This window comes from Hermetia illucens, chromosome 2 (assembly GCF_905115235.1).
Source record: "Hermetia illucens chromosome 2, iHerIll2.2.curated.20191125, whole genome shotgun sequence".
Lineage (NCBI taxonomy): Eukaryota > Metazoa > Arthropoda > Insecta > Diptera > Stratiomyidae > Hermetia > Hermetia illucens.
This window is the reverse complement of record NC_051850.1, coordinates 162534870-162553097: the sequence shown is the minus strand read 5'-3', so window position 1 is coordinate 162553097 and position 18228 is coordinate 162534870. Positions and strand designations below refer to the sequence as shown.

Below are 18228 nucleotides of genomic sequence, written 5' to 3'. Positions count from 1 at the left end.
AATATTAATTTGTGGAAACGTCCGTTCTCTACTCCCACGTTTTTTGTTCCCAGACCCCTGGTTTGGCGCACAACCTCTTTGTTTCAAAGAAATTGGCAGCCTTTCTGATTGTCGGTGCAGCAAGAAAGAAAGGTCATCATAATAGTTTTCATCTTTAAAAAATTTGAAGCAAGATTCACTACTTGAAGAACCTAAGTAATAAACACCAAAATGAAAAGGGACACTATATATTAGAAATTTATTCATTAAAAGCAATTATGCCTTTTACTTGGACCTTATAATATGGTGAAGGGTACTTTTCAGAAAAATAAATCTGGACAAAAATTCGGGTGTATTGCATAATCATTTTTCCTGACATTAAGTTAATTTTGTATTCAATATTTGTATTTTTATCATAAAATCAAATCCAGAGAAGCAATTTATATGAAGCATTCATCCCGCTGATATATGGCAAAAGTAAATAAAAATCAAAATGCAAAACACTTGTCGCATTTCACAATCTGATGCGATCAAAATTGCTCAGTCACGCTGATTTACCATGCATCCTGCAGTATTTGCCTTCTCTGGGTAGTATCGCCCTTGCGAATCGCCAAACGCAACCATTCATATCCTTTTAAAGCGACAAGCACACCCGGGTGGTGGCGGTGCAAGTACGGTCAGGATGTCATTTGGTACATTTCACAGCAACGAGCCAATCGCAGTACCAACATTTCAAAAAGGTTTTGCTATTCCCCTCCGTTTAGTCATGTGAACCGTCACCTGGTTTTCTTAATACTTTTACAACGTTTCTAAATATTAAGCAATCTACTATGCGGTATACCTCCAGCCATTTTATCTAATACCCTTCGGTTCATAATCGTCGACATCGCTGCAACAAGGAGAAGACTTCAATGACAAACAGGTGCGGTCAAATGTTCTGAAGATTGGATTTAGGAAGGATTTATTCGGCAAGGACTTGACTGGCTTCAGAACCGGTCGTTTATTCAGGAGAACAGGCGTAACGGGGTGGGTATTGAATGTTTAATTTGGACAGGGACATTTGCATCAAGATATAATTTAATATAAGACTCCAGCACATGCTAATTCGTAATATATTCAACAAGATGATTACGGAATCATACCAGGTTTTAAAAGATTCCGACCGAAAAGGTACAAGTATACCAGTCACGCTAGTCTATGCAGATCTTCTAGCTTCTGTTTCAACCGCATATTTTGCATTTATAGCCTTACTTTGGTACGTTTTGTTACTAACTTAGCATAAGCTGACAAAAAATGTTTCGAGTTCATTATTCATTTTCGTCGGCAGACATGCAAAAATGGATAAACGTAATTAAGTAAGTAATGCAATTCTACCAAGATCCTTTCACCGCTCACTAAGTGTTACAGCAAATTTTTCAACTCAATTCTATTAAAAAAAATCTCTAATAGAAAACCTTAATCACTTCATTAATCCCTTGCCCAATGATCAGGTTCTCCTGCAGGTCAAAAAAACAACACCAACCAACAACCCCCTACAATCTTGTCTGCATAATTAAACATCCATTATAAAGCCAATCCGCTCTTTGTACAAGGATGTAATATGCATAGCCATGACCCTCATCATTTTGCTTAGAAGGCACCGCAATAACCATCCCTTCCTCCATAAACCGCATTCTCTAATCTTTGTATAGATGCAATAGAATACAACGCAAATTTTTTCAACCCAAAAAGGATATCTATATAAAATCGTGAGAGATTTTGCACTTGCTGTCCCCGGTCCTGACATTGTGATTGCACATTGCGATTCACATGGATGGTGCAAACCAGAATCCTATAAGAAAGGTACCGGGGTATAAAACCCTTGTATGGCCTGAAATCCAGTCAAATTCTTATTAGATTCGAAGCGAAAAGGATATTAAAAAATGTTTCCAGCAGTTCCAAATTCTTCGTTAAATTCTGAGTGTTCTCGCGGTTATAAGTCAAAGGACCTCAAACATACTTCAAGCATTTCTCATGAAAGTTCAGTTATTAGACAAATCCACTTCTGTAGCAGTGATCGTGTTTTGAAAGTGCCAAGTCCAAGTGATAGTGTATCCGCTTATGAGTTTCTTGAAAAGGATACTCTATCAAGTGGCATCAGCACCGCAGAGCTAGTGACGCATACATCCTGTGGAAGGATAGGAATTCGGAAATCATCAAATGGCATCATAAAACCAGCACAGAAGGTGACAACCTGGATTCGAAGTATTCGACTGTCTCCAGACGTATATAGCCATAATGCTATCATTGAACTGAATGAAGAAAAGCAGGTCCGTGTTCGAGTCACAAAGAATATTGCTCCTGGTGAAGAAGTGATCGCATGGCTATCGGAAGAAATTTCGCTTTTTATGAATATTCCATTTTTGACTCCTTCAAATATTATTGGTATGTGTTTACATTTTTATGACAATAAATCTATTTACATTTTTAAAACTTTTAAGCTTAAAAACAGCCTACTTGTAACCAGCTTCTTATAAGGCTATGGGTCGATAGGTCCTTAAAATATCATTGATACTCTTGTGTTATAGCGTGCACCATATACTTTGAAAACAATCACATGGTCAAGTTTGTTACAGATAAATCTTATCTATCATTCCGTTTGGTAGGACGGTCGGTTTCTCTCAGATTCGCACTTTCTCTAGGCCAATGTTCACCTCTCCGTCAGCCTGGAACTATATGACTCTTTACTTTGGATTTGCCCTCCCTTTCTTTGACTTTAAGAAACCTTTAAGTCTGGAAATTCCTTTAATAATAATCAACAATCAACAGTCAATCTAAGGTACTTTACCGATGGCTTTCACGCCATAATCGTCTCGCCCCTCGGCCCAAGGTGCAGGAATCGGACTCGTTTACTAATCAAAATGACCATTCTACTTTCTTCCAGTGCAAAGCTAAAACCATAGGCCCTTTTTCAGCCACTTACTCGTCGGATCACGCTTCACGCCATTTCACCAGTGCGCCCGACAACAAATGCCGCACACTATCTGCACAGTCAACCAGGTGCGACTCCTCTAGCATGTCGGACTTTGACAAACTAATATAGGAAAGGTTCGAGAGATGCTAACCTGGAATAGATGCCTACTTTGATCTCTATTCTTCCCTAGCCTCTCGACGTCCCACAGGAAAAAATCCGGAAGAAGTAGTCCGGCACGTGGAAATAATTTTCTAGCTTGGCTAGCATATCTAGCCATATTACAGAATTAAAAGCATTTCTAACATCAAGCTTTACTAGGAGCACTACCTCTCGCAATCGAAGACTGTACGCCTCAATTCGGTTAACCACATCCACCGCAGTATCCACTGTACGCCTTCCTGCTCTAAAACCAAACTCCCTTGACGATTAGTCTTTCAAACACTGCCGCAGGGAATGACAATCAAATCTCGTGGACGATTTTATTCCGAGAGACCTTAATTTCCAAGATGTAAGACCGAACACCGCACCACGAACCATGCAAAAAACGCAACTTTCCTTCTATAATAGTTGTAAATCTTCGCTCTGTGACTTACCTACCAACGTCTACAGTATGCTATCTTCCTGTCAGATCCCTGGCAGATTGTAGATGTGCGCCCATAGTCTAAAAGCTCTCGTACTCGTATCTCATATATTATCCAACTAATTCTGTTAAGAAATTTGGGCTTTCACCAAACCGAGTTTTTGACCTCGTGAATCTGCAGAGATAATACCTAGTATAAGTATTGGCTACTTCTGGGCACTCACCCCTGAAGGCCTTTTTCATTTTGGTCTTTTTGGTACGACAATCAGATCTAGGTGTGCGGATAGTTAAGGGATTAGAACACAAGGATGTCGTACGGGAGGTCGCGGTTTAAATCTCACTGGTGGCAGTGGGATTTGTATCGTGATTTGTCGTCGGATACCAGTCGACTCAACTGTGAATGAGTACCTGAATCAAATCAGGGTAATCTCTGGCGAGCGCAATGCTGACCTATAGGGTACTATAATCCTGTAGTGTACCGTCACGGTCTTGAATGAAGTACTCTAACACACTTGAAGGCCCTAATCCAATTGAATTGTTGCGCCAACGATTATTATTATAATCAGATCTAGGATTTCCAAAGTGCAAATAAACTCTAGACTAGAAAATAGAGACTTCTCTCCCAGTAGCACCTTGGCCGTATGAAAAATACTTCCGCTCTATTGTCTTCAGGCTTAATCTTATAGCAGATATCGCCGTGGACTTCTGCAAAAGCCTTACCTTTCGTCGGTGTTATGAATACACCTGGCCGTCTAATCCACTTTTTTTTTATTTCAACTATCATCAATTTTGTCAAACGTTCTATATAGGATTTGTTAATAGTCCTCTTTCAGTTCTTCTCCTTCGTACCCACCTTGACTTTGGGCTGACAGTTTTCTACAGGCGTGGCGGACAGTTTCGTGCAGTCCCTCTTCGCCTTTCTTTTATCTTGAATTCTATTCGAATGAAGTTTCCTGCAATGCATCTTCTTCCTTTATTTTTTTCAATTCGCTCTACAACAGACTATCTACTGTCCATTTGACGGTTACATTGCTCCTAGCGGGGAATATGAATGCTTCTGTTTTTTACACGTCTTCTGCGGCTGTAGACGAAATTCTCTTATAGTAGCTCTTCCAGTCCCATCAGGTTGTAGACTGCATGTGTTTCACAATTACCGCAGATTTTCAAAAGGCGTTTTATTCCCTTCAACACTGGCAAAAGTAATCAACCAGAATCCCGCTCCACCTAATTCCAAGGCCGTCTGCCCAGTTTCAGTACTATCTTTTCAGTTTCTTTCAAAAGCAGAACCACGACAGTTACCATCTCCGCACCGACAGTAGCATTTTTTTGCGAGACTTCCTTTGTATTTCGCGAAACTTTCTCTATTTCCCTAAAGTTTCATCGGGTATTTCAATTGATAGCTCCTTCGCTAGGCGCTCCGGTGACCGACACATTGTTAGACTGCGCTCAAATGGAGCAAGCTCTCCCTACTTTCCTACTATCTCCTCGGTTTCTATTCTGCATGAAACCATGTTAGTCAGGACAAGATCTATCGTTGAAGACAAAGCCCCTACTCCAATTCTCTTACTTAAGCTTATTTGATCACAGAACAAAAGAATGGATTAGCTCCCACTTGGAGCAACATAATCTACAAAAACCGATTCAATGGACACTACTATACCAAATCCCGAAGGAACACGCTGCATACTATAACGACCATATTGGCAATGCCAGGTTTACATCACCCCATCTACGTCGGCGAAAAAGTGCCGGCGGCTCCGGGGACACACGATGTGTCTCGACGTTCACCGATTACTTGCGGTTAAGCCTTCACAAGATGTTTCATCAATACTACTATCTAGGATGCAGGTATAATATGGACTAGAAGTTAGAACTACTTGCTAGGGCACATTGGTGACACTATTCCCCCTATTTGGAGCGAACCTCTAAGGCTTAGCCTGGGTAAAATCAAAGTCAAACAGCCTTTGGATCGCTTCTCATCTACTTGAATGTGCACACCCGTCATAGGTAAAGAGTTCGGGAAGCATATTCATAACGTCAAGGACATTTCTCTTCCCAACTTCTCAGCATAACTGTCACGAATATCTGCACAGCGATCATAGTGACTGATGCCATTAATCCAACTTCATGATGAGACGATGCATCCGATGCATTAAATGGCATCCCAGCACTCAGAAATACCCGTATAAGGGCGATAGAGGAAAAACGCCCCATTCGTTAGTACAACAATCAGAGAGCAAGTTGTACAGTTCTTCTAGATTTCCATGACGCGTGAAGTAATGTGATTGTGCATTTAATCTGCAGATTGAGAGCACTGACCCGAGGTCCTTAAAGTACTTACTTTTGGATAGGTCAATGTGACTGACAGTAGTTGTGCCGAAGTTATTAAGGTCGTCAATTGCTCGAAATCGGCGTTAGAAAAGCTAGAAAGGCGCCGTGTACTAGATACCCTGCAGGGTAGTGTTCAAAACAATAACAAAGAAAAGTGACGAGACGGCGCTTCCTTTGCTTTTTTCCTGTCATTAGCTTAGCGGTGCTCAGAGGTGGCGGCGAGGAAGATGGGGAGGCAACCCTATCGGCCAAACCAAAACCAAGTGGTCGAGGAGAACCTCCATAGTGGTGGCATCGGGAGACGCTGTAATCACTTTGGTTTGCCGGCCGTGATTCAGTAGGCGAATGCTCCAAAGACCTAATCAGGGCGATCAGACCCGAGTCTACACGGGGACTCATCTGAAGTGGCAAATTGGTCACGAAACCTTACCAGGGGTATACTGGTACCATGGGAACCGGGAAAGCCCTTGGACTCACATACTTCGGGTGAACTCCTGTTGTATGTGAGGACAGCTCGATTATTTGCGGTTGGCCCCCCTAGTGGGAGTTTCATGGTGGTTGTGCTCAAGCGAGAAGAGACCTTCGGGCCTCGACGTGGTGTTGGGTATCAACACGGGTGCCGTACTCCATAGTTCGGTAGAGATTTAGGTAATTCTTGCATCCACCAGTATGAATGCTAAGCCATGCACTTGGTATAGACTGGTACCGTTGTTGCTTGTCTCAGCGGGGCTCTGATTGTGGTCACAAAATCAATCCGTGTCTTAAGACTTCTCTAATTGAGGAAGGAAGAATAACCGCCGGGCTGACAATTTTCTTCTATATTGGAACAGCAGTCCTATCTAATCAAATCGTATTCTATCTCACTAACCTGAAATGGTCGATTTCTTCTATTCCCTTTCCAGAATTACTTTGCAACGTCGGCGGCCACTATTACTTTTCCCGGTTTCATTCCACTAGAATTACTCCAAGTGTTAGCAATACTTTTTTCGTCGTAGATGAAGAAATTTTTCCTTTAATATCAGGTCGTCGCGGCTTGATCAGTAAGTAAATAATTGACCTTTCTATTAATACAGCAGTTCTCCAGATTCTGGAGGTATTAATGTCAACTTTTGACTAGACTATTTATGTACATCTCCGCTTCCATTACAAGTATCCAGTTTATCGTAAAACTCTTCATAATGAACTGCACGAATATCAACCTGGTGAGAAAGATACTTTTTTCATTGAATTTTTTTTTAGATATTGTCATTGTCGACTCAAATAACATCACTGACGAACCACTTAGCGATCTTTGTAACTTGGAGAGTTGATAAAGGGAACTTTGTGGTTCGTGTTGTTGGCTAGATTTCACAAGGCCAGTGTTCCCCGGAGCTGACATTTTTCTACTTTTAGTTTCCCTTGCTAAGATTCACTGAGAAATTTACTCCAGGGCTACAATTATGGCCCACAAAAAGTGTAACAGGTCTCGTTCTCAAAACCTATCCATCCGAAAATCTGAAAAAAATGACAGTGGTGTATCTAAACGAAATCTAGGCCTCAAAATACATCCCGTTCCGATATCTGCATGAATAAAGTTAATAATAGTATATTAGCATATTTTTCAAAATTTAACCGGAAATCTTCCTTTAAGTTCATTCTAGAACTACAAAATTTGCATTTGACACAATTTGGTCAGGTTTGAAGAAAATCCAACTATTACTGACAAAGTCATAGAGGGTAAAACTTTGCCATTTGTTGTGAATTTCGTGCATTCTACAACGTGTATGACGTCATGATCCCATATAAATTTATCAATACCACAACAAAGTGAGTTCACATGAATGGGGGGGTCACAAAGAAACATTTTAAGTTGAAATTAATCTCCAAGTTTTTTTTTACAGTTGGTATATAAGTTGAGAAAAGAACTAGGTGTTTTTCCTTATCCTGTAAATATTTTTATTTTTTTCCCACATACAATTGTTTTGGAGACCACGGGCCTCCTTCCTCAGTGCTAGTACCTAATTAGTTAACCTATCTTAAACTACCTCTATTTATATCGAAGTTTTTAGCTCTACTAAGTACGTTGTAATTAATTTACTGATTCTACCCATATTTCCCACTTCTTTTTATTTTTTTTACTACCTGCTGCATAGCTTTTTTACCAGGGTCGTTGCACAGTTTCCTTCGCCGTGATTTAAAGTTACTTACCTCCCTTCGTTGATGATGTATATGCTTTCTGCTGCATCTAAAAGATGGGATTTCCGCACCCGCTTTATAACTTTAAATTTAAATAATTTCCGAAACAAAAACGCATTACAAAACGAGCTACTGAAAATGCAACGACCAATTCAAACAAAAACAAAGAACAACTGAATGTCGTTATTTCCGTAAAGCACTCTTGAGTATCATCCTTCGCCATATGTGTATAGTGTACATGTTATACTGGAAAGCACAGACTGTTTAAAAGCTATAAGTTAAAAGCGAAAAGCTTAAGTAGAACTTATGAAAATCCGTTTGGTGTGCAGTCGTGGCCGAGTGGTTAAGGCGTCTGACTCGAAATCAGATTCCCTCAGGGAGCGTAGGTTCGAATCCTACCGGCTGCGTAACTTTTTCCCTTTTATTTTGTTTCTGATTAGCTGATTAGGGTTGATACAACATTTCCTGGGGTTACTCTCTGTTATTTGTTCGTGGCTTAATCAACTTTATGTAATAAATAAACTATCAACAGTATTTTTTCAAATATTGAAATGTGATTTCATTCACTGTCTCATTTTAAACGAATTCAGAATAAAAATAGCCACAAAAAAATTAAATCCCAATTCAAGTAACTTAAAAATTGGAAGTTAACTCCATTTTGCACTTCCAAGAAATAATTTGACAGTACAAAAGGAACATAAAAAAGTCCCGTTATTTACATTTGTGTGGTATTCGAAGAGAGGAATATGGTTGCGAATATGTACATCGAAATTTTAAAGAAAGCTGCATGCCAGCGGAGAGAAATTGGGTATTCTACTCAAAATCTCTCTACAATCCTCGCACTGCAATATTAAAAAGAATCCACGGGATTATGTCGACGATAGGCTTCACGAAGGAACCATTTTGAGGAAAAAATACTTGATGGAACGTCTTCTCGAATAATGGAGAAAAATTCCAAGTGAATATGTCCAACATGTGAATATAAACACTGTCAGAAATATTCCGCGTAAAAATGATTTCCATGGCAAAATTGCAAGGAAAATAAAGAAAAACAGAAAGCTAAGAGTGAATGTTGGAAAATTGTAGGTAACCATTTAAGAAGAGAAAATGTCAGAACAATAACTGATTTTGATTTTGCTCAGTTCCCTATACTGATGAGAACAAAATCAGCCTCCACGGTTCACGGTGTTTTCAACTGTACGCAGAGTTCGCAGCTAAAAAAGCCGTGGCACAGTCAAACTTGGGGGAGGTTCGGTAATGGTTTGGGACTCACTCTGCAGTGCTGGAATTAGCAATCTCCTATAGAAGGTTCAATTTTAAAACAAAATGTCAAACAGACCGCAGAAAAATTAGGCATTATAAACAATTTCGGGTTTTACGAAGGTGTTGATCCCAAGCACTTGGAAGTTGCAAAGCTTTGGTTAATCTATAACTGCCACAAACTTGTAAATGGATTTCCACACCCATCAAATTCTCGTTTCCCCAAGGAAATTTCTTCACAAGAACATAGTATTCTTTAAATAGCCTCTTCACTCCTCGTGGAAAGATCTTATTAACGAATAAATTGTAAACATTTCAATGCTTTTAACCTTTATCGATTCTCTCTTGAACGATCACGACACTTCATAAAGCCGAATGATTATTATGAATGAAAAAAATTATTCAATTATTTGAATTAACATAAATCCTCATATGTATTACGTTGATACTAAATACATTAATTCTCTTTCCAGATAACAAATGCTACACATGTCACCTATGCAAAACCTCCTTCGAAACCCCCAATCCACTGAAAATCCACCTTGCGATTGCTTGTGGCCAACAAAATATAGATATTCTCTGGGTCCGACTACATTACGGCGTAGCTAAAGATCAGGATCAACCACCTCGTCAAAGTGCATTTAAATCCATTTCCGAAAGCATCGTTAACTACCATCTCCGATCTACATCTTTTCCTCCAATAGTTCCAGGCGGATCATTCACCCACCTTCCTCTAGCCCAACTACCACAAGCCGGCCCAACAGTCAATACCGCGGCACAAATTGAAACAATAGTCAGCAATATGGGCTCATCCAAACAAGGACATTTGTGCATTTACTGTGGAAAAATTTACTCAAGGAAGTACGGACTGAAAATTCATATCCGTACGCATACTGGATTTAAACCGCTAAAATGTAAATTTTGTCTGCGGCCATTTGGGGATCCCAGCAATTTGAATAAACACGTTCGTCTTCACATGCAAGGAGGGAGTTCGATTTTCAAGTGCCATCTCTGCGATAAGGTTATGGTTCGCCGACGGGATCTTCAAAGGCATTTACAAACCAGACACAATGGGGAAACGTTCTCAGGGAAAAAGGATACCAGCAGCTCTTCAGAGGATTATTGAAACAATTACGACTTGATTAGGGGTGCATGACTGTTGCATTCTCATGAAGAATAAATGAAATAAAATCTGTGATATTTAAATCCTTAACTTATTCGCATAAATATTATAAGTTTTATATGAAAGTATAATAATTGTATCTAAAAATGTAAGTTAAAGCTAAATAAATGAAATTTAATCTAATATTTGCTTTCTTGTCATCGCTCCATTCCTAACTTATGAAGTGTTTGAAAGCCTTTGAAATTCCATACTTACTTATACAATCTAATCTAATCTAATCTGATCTAATGCGGAGATACTTGACTCTGTGATGAGCTACCAATTGGTTGCACAAAACTTTCCAATTTAACTTCTCAAATTATGCTTCACACAAAACATACATAGTTATCTATAGAAATGGGATAAAAAGGATGGAAGCATTATAAAAATGATTGAAGTTAATCAGTTAAGGAACTGTAATTCTTCGAAAAATTACGTGACTCCAATAATAAAAACAAAGTGACTAGCTATTAAATCAGGTAATATCAAATGAGTTCAGACATTGGTATTCGAAATATTACTAAAAAATCTATGGTCCATAGGCAGATGTTACCTATGCATATGATTAAAGCTCAAATGGAGCACATAAACCTGAACGAATATAGAGTATGTCCTATTTGGAAAATTCAGCAAACGTTCATGAAAATCCTGCTTTCCTTCTCCCTTTCCTAGATTTTCGTTTCAGTTCCTTGATTCCTTCCGGGAAACCTGTTATACAAGTTGCATTACTAGATTTGTGCTTCATTGATAGAATCCACCCTTAACCTGCATATGTTTCCATTTATCCATCCATAATCACTTGCTGCCCTGAAAAACCAAGTAATTTATTAGAATCAAGATTCAGGTTATGCACAATTCGGAAGACTGTGACTAGCTAAAACGTCTCACTTCATAAGATCCCTGATTTAGCCAAATGTGCCCCATGAAGATTTTTCATAAAGTCATTCTCGATAGGGCGGTCTAGTCTGATTATGCTTCAGGTTAAAGTTGCATAAATCGGCAAGTCCTCACACGACCTCCTCGCGGTGGCCGCTAGAAACCGCCTTCGGATAGGCCAAGAGTGTTTAGGGCCGAACTAGAAGTAGGCTCATCCAACTGACGAGGATCTGCTTGTCTGCTGGTCATGTGTTGGGGCAAGTGGATCTGGCGGGGAGATGAGCCGAAGCAACAGCCCGGGGATCATTCTCCCTGCACTGGAGAAGGCGCTAGTAGGACCCCAAGCCAAGGTAGAACAGCATATGCCCAGGGCTGCGTGGCCAATGGGGAGCTTGGTGTTTAGTATGCGAATTCTGAATACCTTGGGCAACTTTAGCTCCAAATAAGACCCTTACTCTGATGGCCGGGCTAGCTAAAGGGGAGATTCTTCCCGGACTACTCGTGGAACTAAGACATGGACTCAGTTTAAACAAAAATAACCTGACATAGAAGAAGAGGTGGTGATGCCACGCCATCATCGGATGACAAGCTACTGGCATCCAGCCAGAAGACAGTAGCCGTCGAGAGCAGCACATTCGGTGCCAGCTGTGCTGAAACCAACCGCATGGACCTCCCGGTGCGAGACGGCAAATGGACTAGTGGTTTCCAGCCTAGAATCCACTATCGTCAAGCTGGATGTACCAGACATAGTACTACTAACCCGAAACCCTCGACGTCGGCGGATCCCTCAAAAATAAAGCCCAACAAGAATATCGGTCAACGGAAACCGATTAAGAAGCGAAGATGAGCTGGTATCCTGCTTAAGAGCCAGTACCAGAAGGCCATGCATATTCTCAGCAAGATTATTAAGAATAAAGAGGCCGGTACTGTCGAGGAGCGGGATGAAAAGGACCTCGCAAACGGACTTTTAACCTTTGCTATACTAGTTTTCTACTTCATATCATGTAGGACTATTCACAGCTTAGCTTATTTTTCAAGAACTTGTATCTGTGATAGCATACTTGTAAAATATGAATTTGGTTGGTCTTCAGTCTTTGTCCCTTGAGGCCATTTTGATTGGGGTAGCTATTTTGCTCGGTCAAAGGACTGATCTGGATGGAGTGGCGAAGCTCCCAAATCACCAGACAGCGTATCAAGCTGACTTCGAGGTTCAGGTGCTACAATTCACAGAATATGACGTTATCATGAGTGATAAATTTTCCATGTCGTAAAAAATTAACATTCCGTTACTCTGAATGAGATCTTATCAAAAAAAGTAGGAATGGGCTTAAGAGTATTGTTGCGCGTTGATGAATGTATACATGCTTCTCGCTAGAACCGCAGAAGTGCAGATGTCGTCATCGTATTCGAAATATTTAGGGAAGAATAATATAGTTCATTAAACTATTCTATATTCTCCAGACAAGTCATCATGGATGGTAGCATCGTTGACATCTCGGAGATTTCATGTTAATGGAGCAAGTGATACTTGCACACCTTCCCATTCAAAGTTATGGTTCTTCTTCTCCTTCTTAGACTGCTTATCATCTTGGATGGGAGGTCCACCTCCATCGTCACTAACCAAACCATAGAAAAAATTGCCACCACCGTCCTTCATGGGGTGGTATACGCGAGGTTGAAAGGAGAAACTCTGACGGGCCGACGCAAAAGTTGTACGCCGTTTTTTTTCTTCACCCCCTTACACTTACAGGTATCTGTATATTTATACTGAAATAACCTTCTTTTCTTTTTCACATATTTTCATCATCATCATCATCAACGGCGCAACAACTGGTATCCGGTCTAGGCCTGCCTTAATAAGGAACTCCAGACATCCCGGTTTTGCGCCGAGGTCCACCAATTCGATATCCCTAAAAGCTGTCTAGCGTCCTGACCCACGCCATCGCTCCATCTTAGGCAGGGTCTGCCTCGTCTTCTTTTTCTACCATAGATATTGCCCTTAGAGACTTTCCGGGCGGGATCATCCTCATCCATACGGATTAAGTGACCCGCCCACCGTAACCTATTGAGCCGGATTTTATCCACAACCGGACGGTCATGGTATCGCTCATAGATTTCGTCATTGTGTAGGCTACGGAATCGTCCATCCTCATGTAGGGGGCCAAAAATTCTTTGGAGGATTCTTCTCTCGAACGCGGCCAAGAGTTCGCAATTTTCCTTGCTAAGAACCCAAGTTTCCAAGGAATACATGAGGACTGGCAAGATCATAGTCTTGTACAGTAAGAGCTTTGACCCTATGGTGAGACGTTTCGAGCGGAACAGTCTTTGTAAGCTGAAATAGGCTCTGTTGGCTGACAACAACCGTGCGCGGATTTCATCATCGTAGTTGTTATCGGTTGTGATTTTTGACCCTAGATAGGAGAAATTGTCAACGGTCTCAAAGCTGTATTCTCCTATCCTTATTCTTCTTCGTGTTTGTGTTTGACCAGTGCGGTTTGATGTTGTTGGTTGATTCGTCTTCGGTGCTGACGTTGCCACCATATATTTTGTCTTGCCTTCATTGATGTGCAGCCCAAGATCTCGCGCCGCCTGCTCGATCTGGATGAAGGCAGTTTGTACATCTCGGGTCGTTCTTCCCATGATGTCGATATCGTCTGCATAGGCCAGTAGTTGGGTGGACTTGAAGAGGATCGTACTTCTTGCATTTACCTCGGCATCACGGATCACTTTCTCGAGGGCCAGGTTAAAGAGGACGCATGATAGCGCATCCCCTTGTCGTAGACCGTTGTTGATGTCGAATGGTCTTGAGAGTGATCCTGCTGCTTTTATCTGGCCTCGCACATTGGTCAGGGTCAGCCTAGTCAGTCTTATTAATTTCGTCGGGATACCGAATTCTCTCATGGCCGTGTACAGTTTTACCCTGGCTATGCTATCATAGGCGGCTTTAAAGTCGATGAATAGATGGTGCAACTGTTGTCCATATTCCAACAGTTTTTCCATCGCTTGCCGCAGAGAGAAAATCTGATCTGTTGCTGATTTGCCTGGAGTGAAGCCTCTTTGGTATGGGCCAATGATGTTCTGGGCGTATGGGGCTATCCGGCCTAGTAAGATAGTGGAGAGTATCTTATAGATGGTACTCAGCAACGTGATACCTCTATAATTGCTGCACTGTGTGATATCTCCCTTTTTATGTATGAGACAGATAATGCCTCGTTGCCAATCGTCAGGCATTAATTCGCTGTCCCATACCTTGAGCACAAGTTGATGAACCACTTGGTGTAACTGGTCGCCTCCATATTTAACCAATTCGGCTGTAATTCCGTCGGCTCCTGGCGACTTATGATTCTTTAGCCGATGAATTGCACGGACTATTTCTCCTAAACTTGGTGGTGGCAGTATTTGTCCGTCGTCTTCAGTTGGCGGGACCTCCAACTCGCCGATGTTCTGGTTGTTCAGTAGCTCATCAAAGTACTCAACCCATCGCTCTAATATGCCCATTCTGTCGGAAATCAGATTTCCCTCTTTGTCTCGGCTGGATGAGCATCGAGGTGTATAAGGCTTCATCCTGCTGACTTGTTGGTAAAACTTCCGCGCCTGGTGCGGTTGCTCCCTGTACTTTTCTAGTTCATAGACTTGTTGGTTCTCCCAGGCTTCCTTTTTCCGTCTGTGAAGTCGCTTCTCCACTCGTCGGAGTTCGTGATAAGTCTTTGCGCGTGCCCGCGTTCTTTGAGAATGCAACATTACTCGGTATGCGGCATTCTTCCGTTCCGTTGCTAGCTTACATTCATCGTCAAACCAGCCGTTCCGACTCCTTTTGCGGCTGGGGCCAAGTATGTTTGTGGCCGTATCCATGATAACGTTCTTCAGGTGATTGTGAAGATCATTTGTTGATGCTTCTTCTCTGTTGACTGCGGTTATTGCGGCATCCATTTCCCTCTTATATGATAGGTGTCGCGGAGGGTTGTGTTGTGGATGGCTTCAGTGTTCACTCTCACCTGATTGTCAGAGGGGATTCTAGGTGGTATTGTTATTCGAGCTCGGAGCACCATGCCAACGAGATAGTGAACCGAGTCTATATTAGCCCCCTATATGTTCTGACATTCATCAAGGCTGAGAGGTGGCGGCGTTCGATCAACACGTGGTCAATTTGGTTGAAAGTGGTCCCGTCTGGAGAGGCCCGCGTATGTTTGTGGACCGCTTTCCGCGCAAACCAGGTACTTCCAACAACCATTTCGTGTGACCCTGCTAATTGAATAGTCCGCAGTCCGTTATCATTTGTTTTTTCGTGTAAGCTATGGGAGCCAACGTATCGCCTGAATACGGGCTCCTTCCCTACTTGGCTGTTAAAATCCCCAAGTATGATTTTGATATCATATCTGGGACAGACTTCTAGGGTTCGTTCTACTGCCTCGTAGAAGGTATCCTTCTCCGACTCTGCAGTCTCCTCTGTAGGGGCGTGAACGTTTATGAGGCTTATATTTCTAAACTTGCCTCGCAAGCGCAGAGTGCATAGCCGTTCGCTTATGTTTTCAAAGCCGATAACAGCAGGTTTCATTTTTTGGCTGACTAAGAAACCTACTCTGAGCACATGGTTTACTGGATGACCGCTATAATATATAGTGTAGTGGCGCTTCTCCAGGAAACCGGTCCCTGTTCATCGCATATCTTGCAGCGCTGTTATATCAGCCCTATATTGGGACAGGGTATCGGCTAGCTGCTGGTCAGCTTCATCTCTGTACAGGGAGCGCACGTTCCATGAGAAAATGCGCAAATCTTTATTCCGTGTTCGTTGCCGGGTCCGTCGTTTTAAAATCCGTCCTGTCCGAGGCTCCTGTTGTGGCTTCGTAACGAGTTGTTTTCCGTGTAGGGTTGTCAGCCCTACCCAACCCCCAACCTGGAGGACCAGTTGGTACAATTTGTCCCGTTTTTAGGCGCGGGAGACTCGCCTTCATCCTTCTCCGTCTGCAGCTTTTCGTTAAGAAAGAGCTCCCAGCGGTCACCACGTGGAGGTGGAGATAGGGTTTGGTAGTAGAGCTGTTGGTGTTGGTTCAGCAGGCATTTCCCAGGTTTTATGCTCCATCGTGGGTACCAATCCATGTTTCGCCCTGGGACCTATACTACCCTTTGACCACCCATATTTTGCAAGCATAAAATATTGATAACATAACGGAAAAGGAAAAATCGCAATATTAGATACTTATGGAGTTATGGTACCCAGAGGTTGGCGAATAGGGTCGCATATTCAAAGTGTAGCCGTAGTTAACTACATTTTGTATTAGCTTCATTTACGACTATTGGGCTCTAAAATTTAAATTTTCGGCTAAGAGCGAGAACGTAGCTGAATAGTTGACGGCAATAGGAAGAATTACACCTCGATGTGTTGGATGTTTGGTTTAAAAAAAAAAAGAAAAAATATTTTTTTTAAAGGATATAATTTGATCCCTAGTTGAGCTAGTTGAGGAACAACTGAGCCCATACCAAGGCAAAGGTGGGGCAGCATCTGAAGCCTCTGTTCTAGATGAAACCGTCAGCTATCCTTGAATTTTAGGGTGGTGAAAGGGTAATATTTGTTCCCAGTGCGAAATGTGGATTGGTGCAAACGTTGGAGCATGAAACTTGGGAAACGCCTTTGTTTTGATCGGCCTCGTTGAGTCTGGCAATGACTTCTCTGCTGTTTCCCACTGCTCGTTTTCCTATTTTTAGGTCTAACCTTTTGACTTCTTTCAAGAGCCACTTGGCAATATTTTGGGTCGGTGAATGCGTTCCTACGATTATCTCTCTGACCTCGTTGCCTTCTTTATGTATTTTGGGGAGGCATTTGATTCTGGGCAGAGATGGGTTAGGCATTCTCAATTTGGCTGCTTTCTTAATAATGGGCTTGCATTCAGCCAGTGCTTTTCCACTCTTTTAATGGAGTCTGGCAAAGGGTCCTTCCTGATGACGTGAAACTTACCTTCTTCTAATTTTTGCCATACTAAGTCGTGGTATGCACCTTTGTCCATGATGACCACTGCGTTTCCTTTGTCTGCTGGTAAGTAGAAAACGGGTTTCTGTTTTAATAATTTAATGGTTTTGTGACGGTTGGACGATGCTCTATTGTTTGTGGCCATTCGCTTAGTGGGGGTCAGTAGCCAACCTCAGGACCAGCAATGACCCTTCTCACCGCTGCTATGCGAGGTATTTATGAAGAGCCTGGAGGGTGAACTCGAAGAAGCTGGGGCACTTCCGAGATTCTAGATGAGATACATACGTGGATGATGTATTAGCAATTATCAAAAGGGAAGAAACAGGAACATGTTGACAAAAGTCGACAAAATTTGCTTTGGAGTACCTTTCCATAATGAAAACAGCTCCAAACTATCGTTTCCCTGATAGCTTCCTACTTTTGTAGATTATGTACGACCTCAAGCCGATTATCTCGTAACCATTCTAATTCGTTTCTTGGTCTGCTAGAACCCTGAGCTTGTATGTACTTGCTGGCCCGTTGGAGTAGGTCTTCCCCACGATACTAAAAGACGCATTCCTATATATTTTTCAAAATTGATTAGTATTGGAATTCGAAGACCTGCTCGAGTCAATTTTTTACTGTTCATTCATCTTTGCGAGTTGTTTTCTCCTTGTAAGTACCGTAACAATAGTCAACTATCATAAAAGTTAATATGGAATCAACATTCGAAGTCCGAAGATTGAACAGCGTCAACAATTCAGGAACTGGATCCAGTAAGTTTCAATCTATCCTGTCTGAAAGGAAATCACAGAAGACAAAAGAGACCTGATCTTATAAAGCGCCGTGACCGGCTGACAGTTGAGTTCCTAGTTATTTCCCCCTTTTATGATGTCAATAACTGAAATGATAGATTGAGCAGAGACTGGGATGGGAGCGGGGTCAAATCAAATAAATAAACAAAATGG

The 18228-nt window shown here is 41.7% G+C and overlaps 1 protein-coding gene and 1 non-coding gene across 2 annotated transcripts; both read left to right on the top strand.

Annotated features, from left to right (window-relative positions):
- The first annotated feature begins 1901 nt into the window (after nt 1-1901).
- Nucleotides 1902-10459, top strand: LOC119648607 (putative histone-lysine N-methyltransferase PRDM6). The gene is made up of 2 exons (XM_038050377.1): nt 1902-2403; nt 9752-10459. The coding sequence occupies exons 1-2, from the start codon at nt 1902-1904 to the stop codon at nt 10402-10404; spliced, it is 1155 nt and encodes a 384-aa protein (XP_037906305.1). The 3' UTR covers nt 10405-10459.
- On the top strand, nt 8344-8425 carry Trnas-cga. Its single transcript has one exon. It is a non-coding gene; the product is annotated as a tRNA-Ser (tRNA).
- Nucleotides 10460-18228: the final 7769 nt, after the last annotated feature.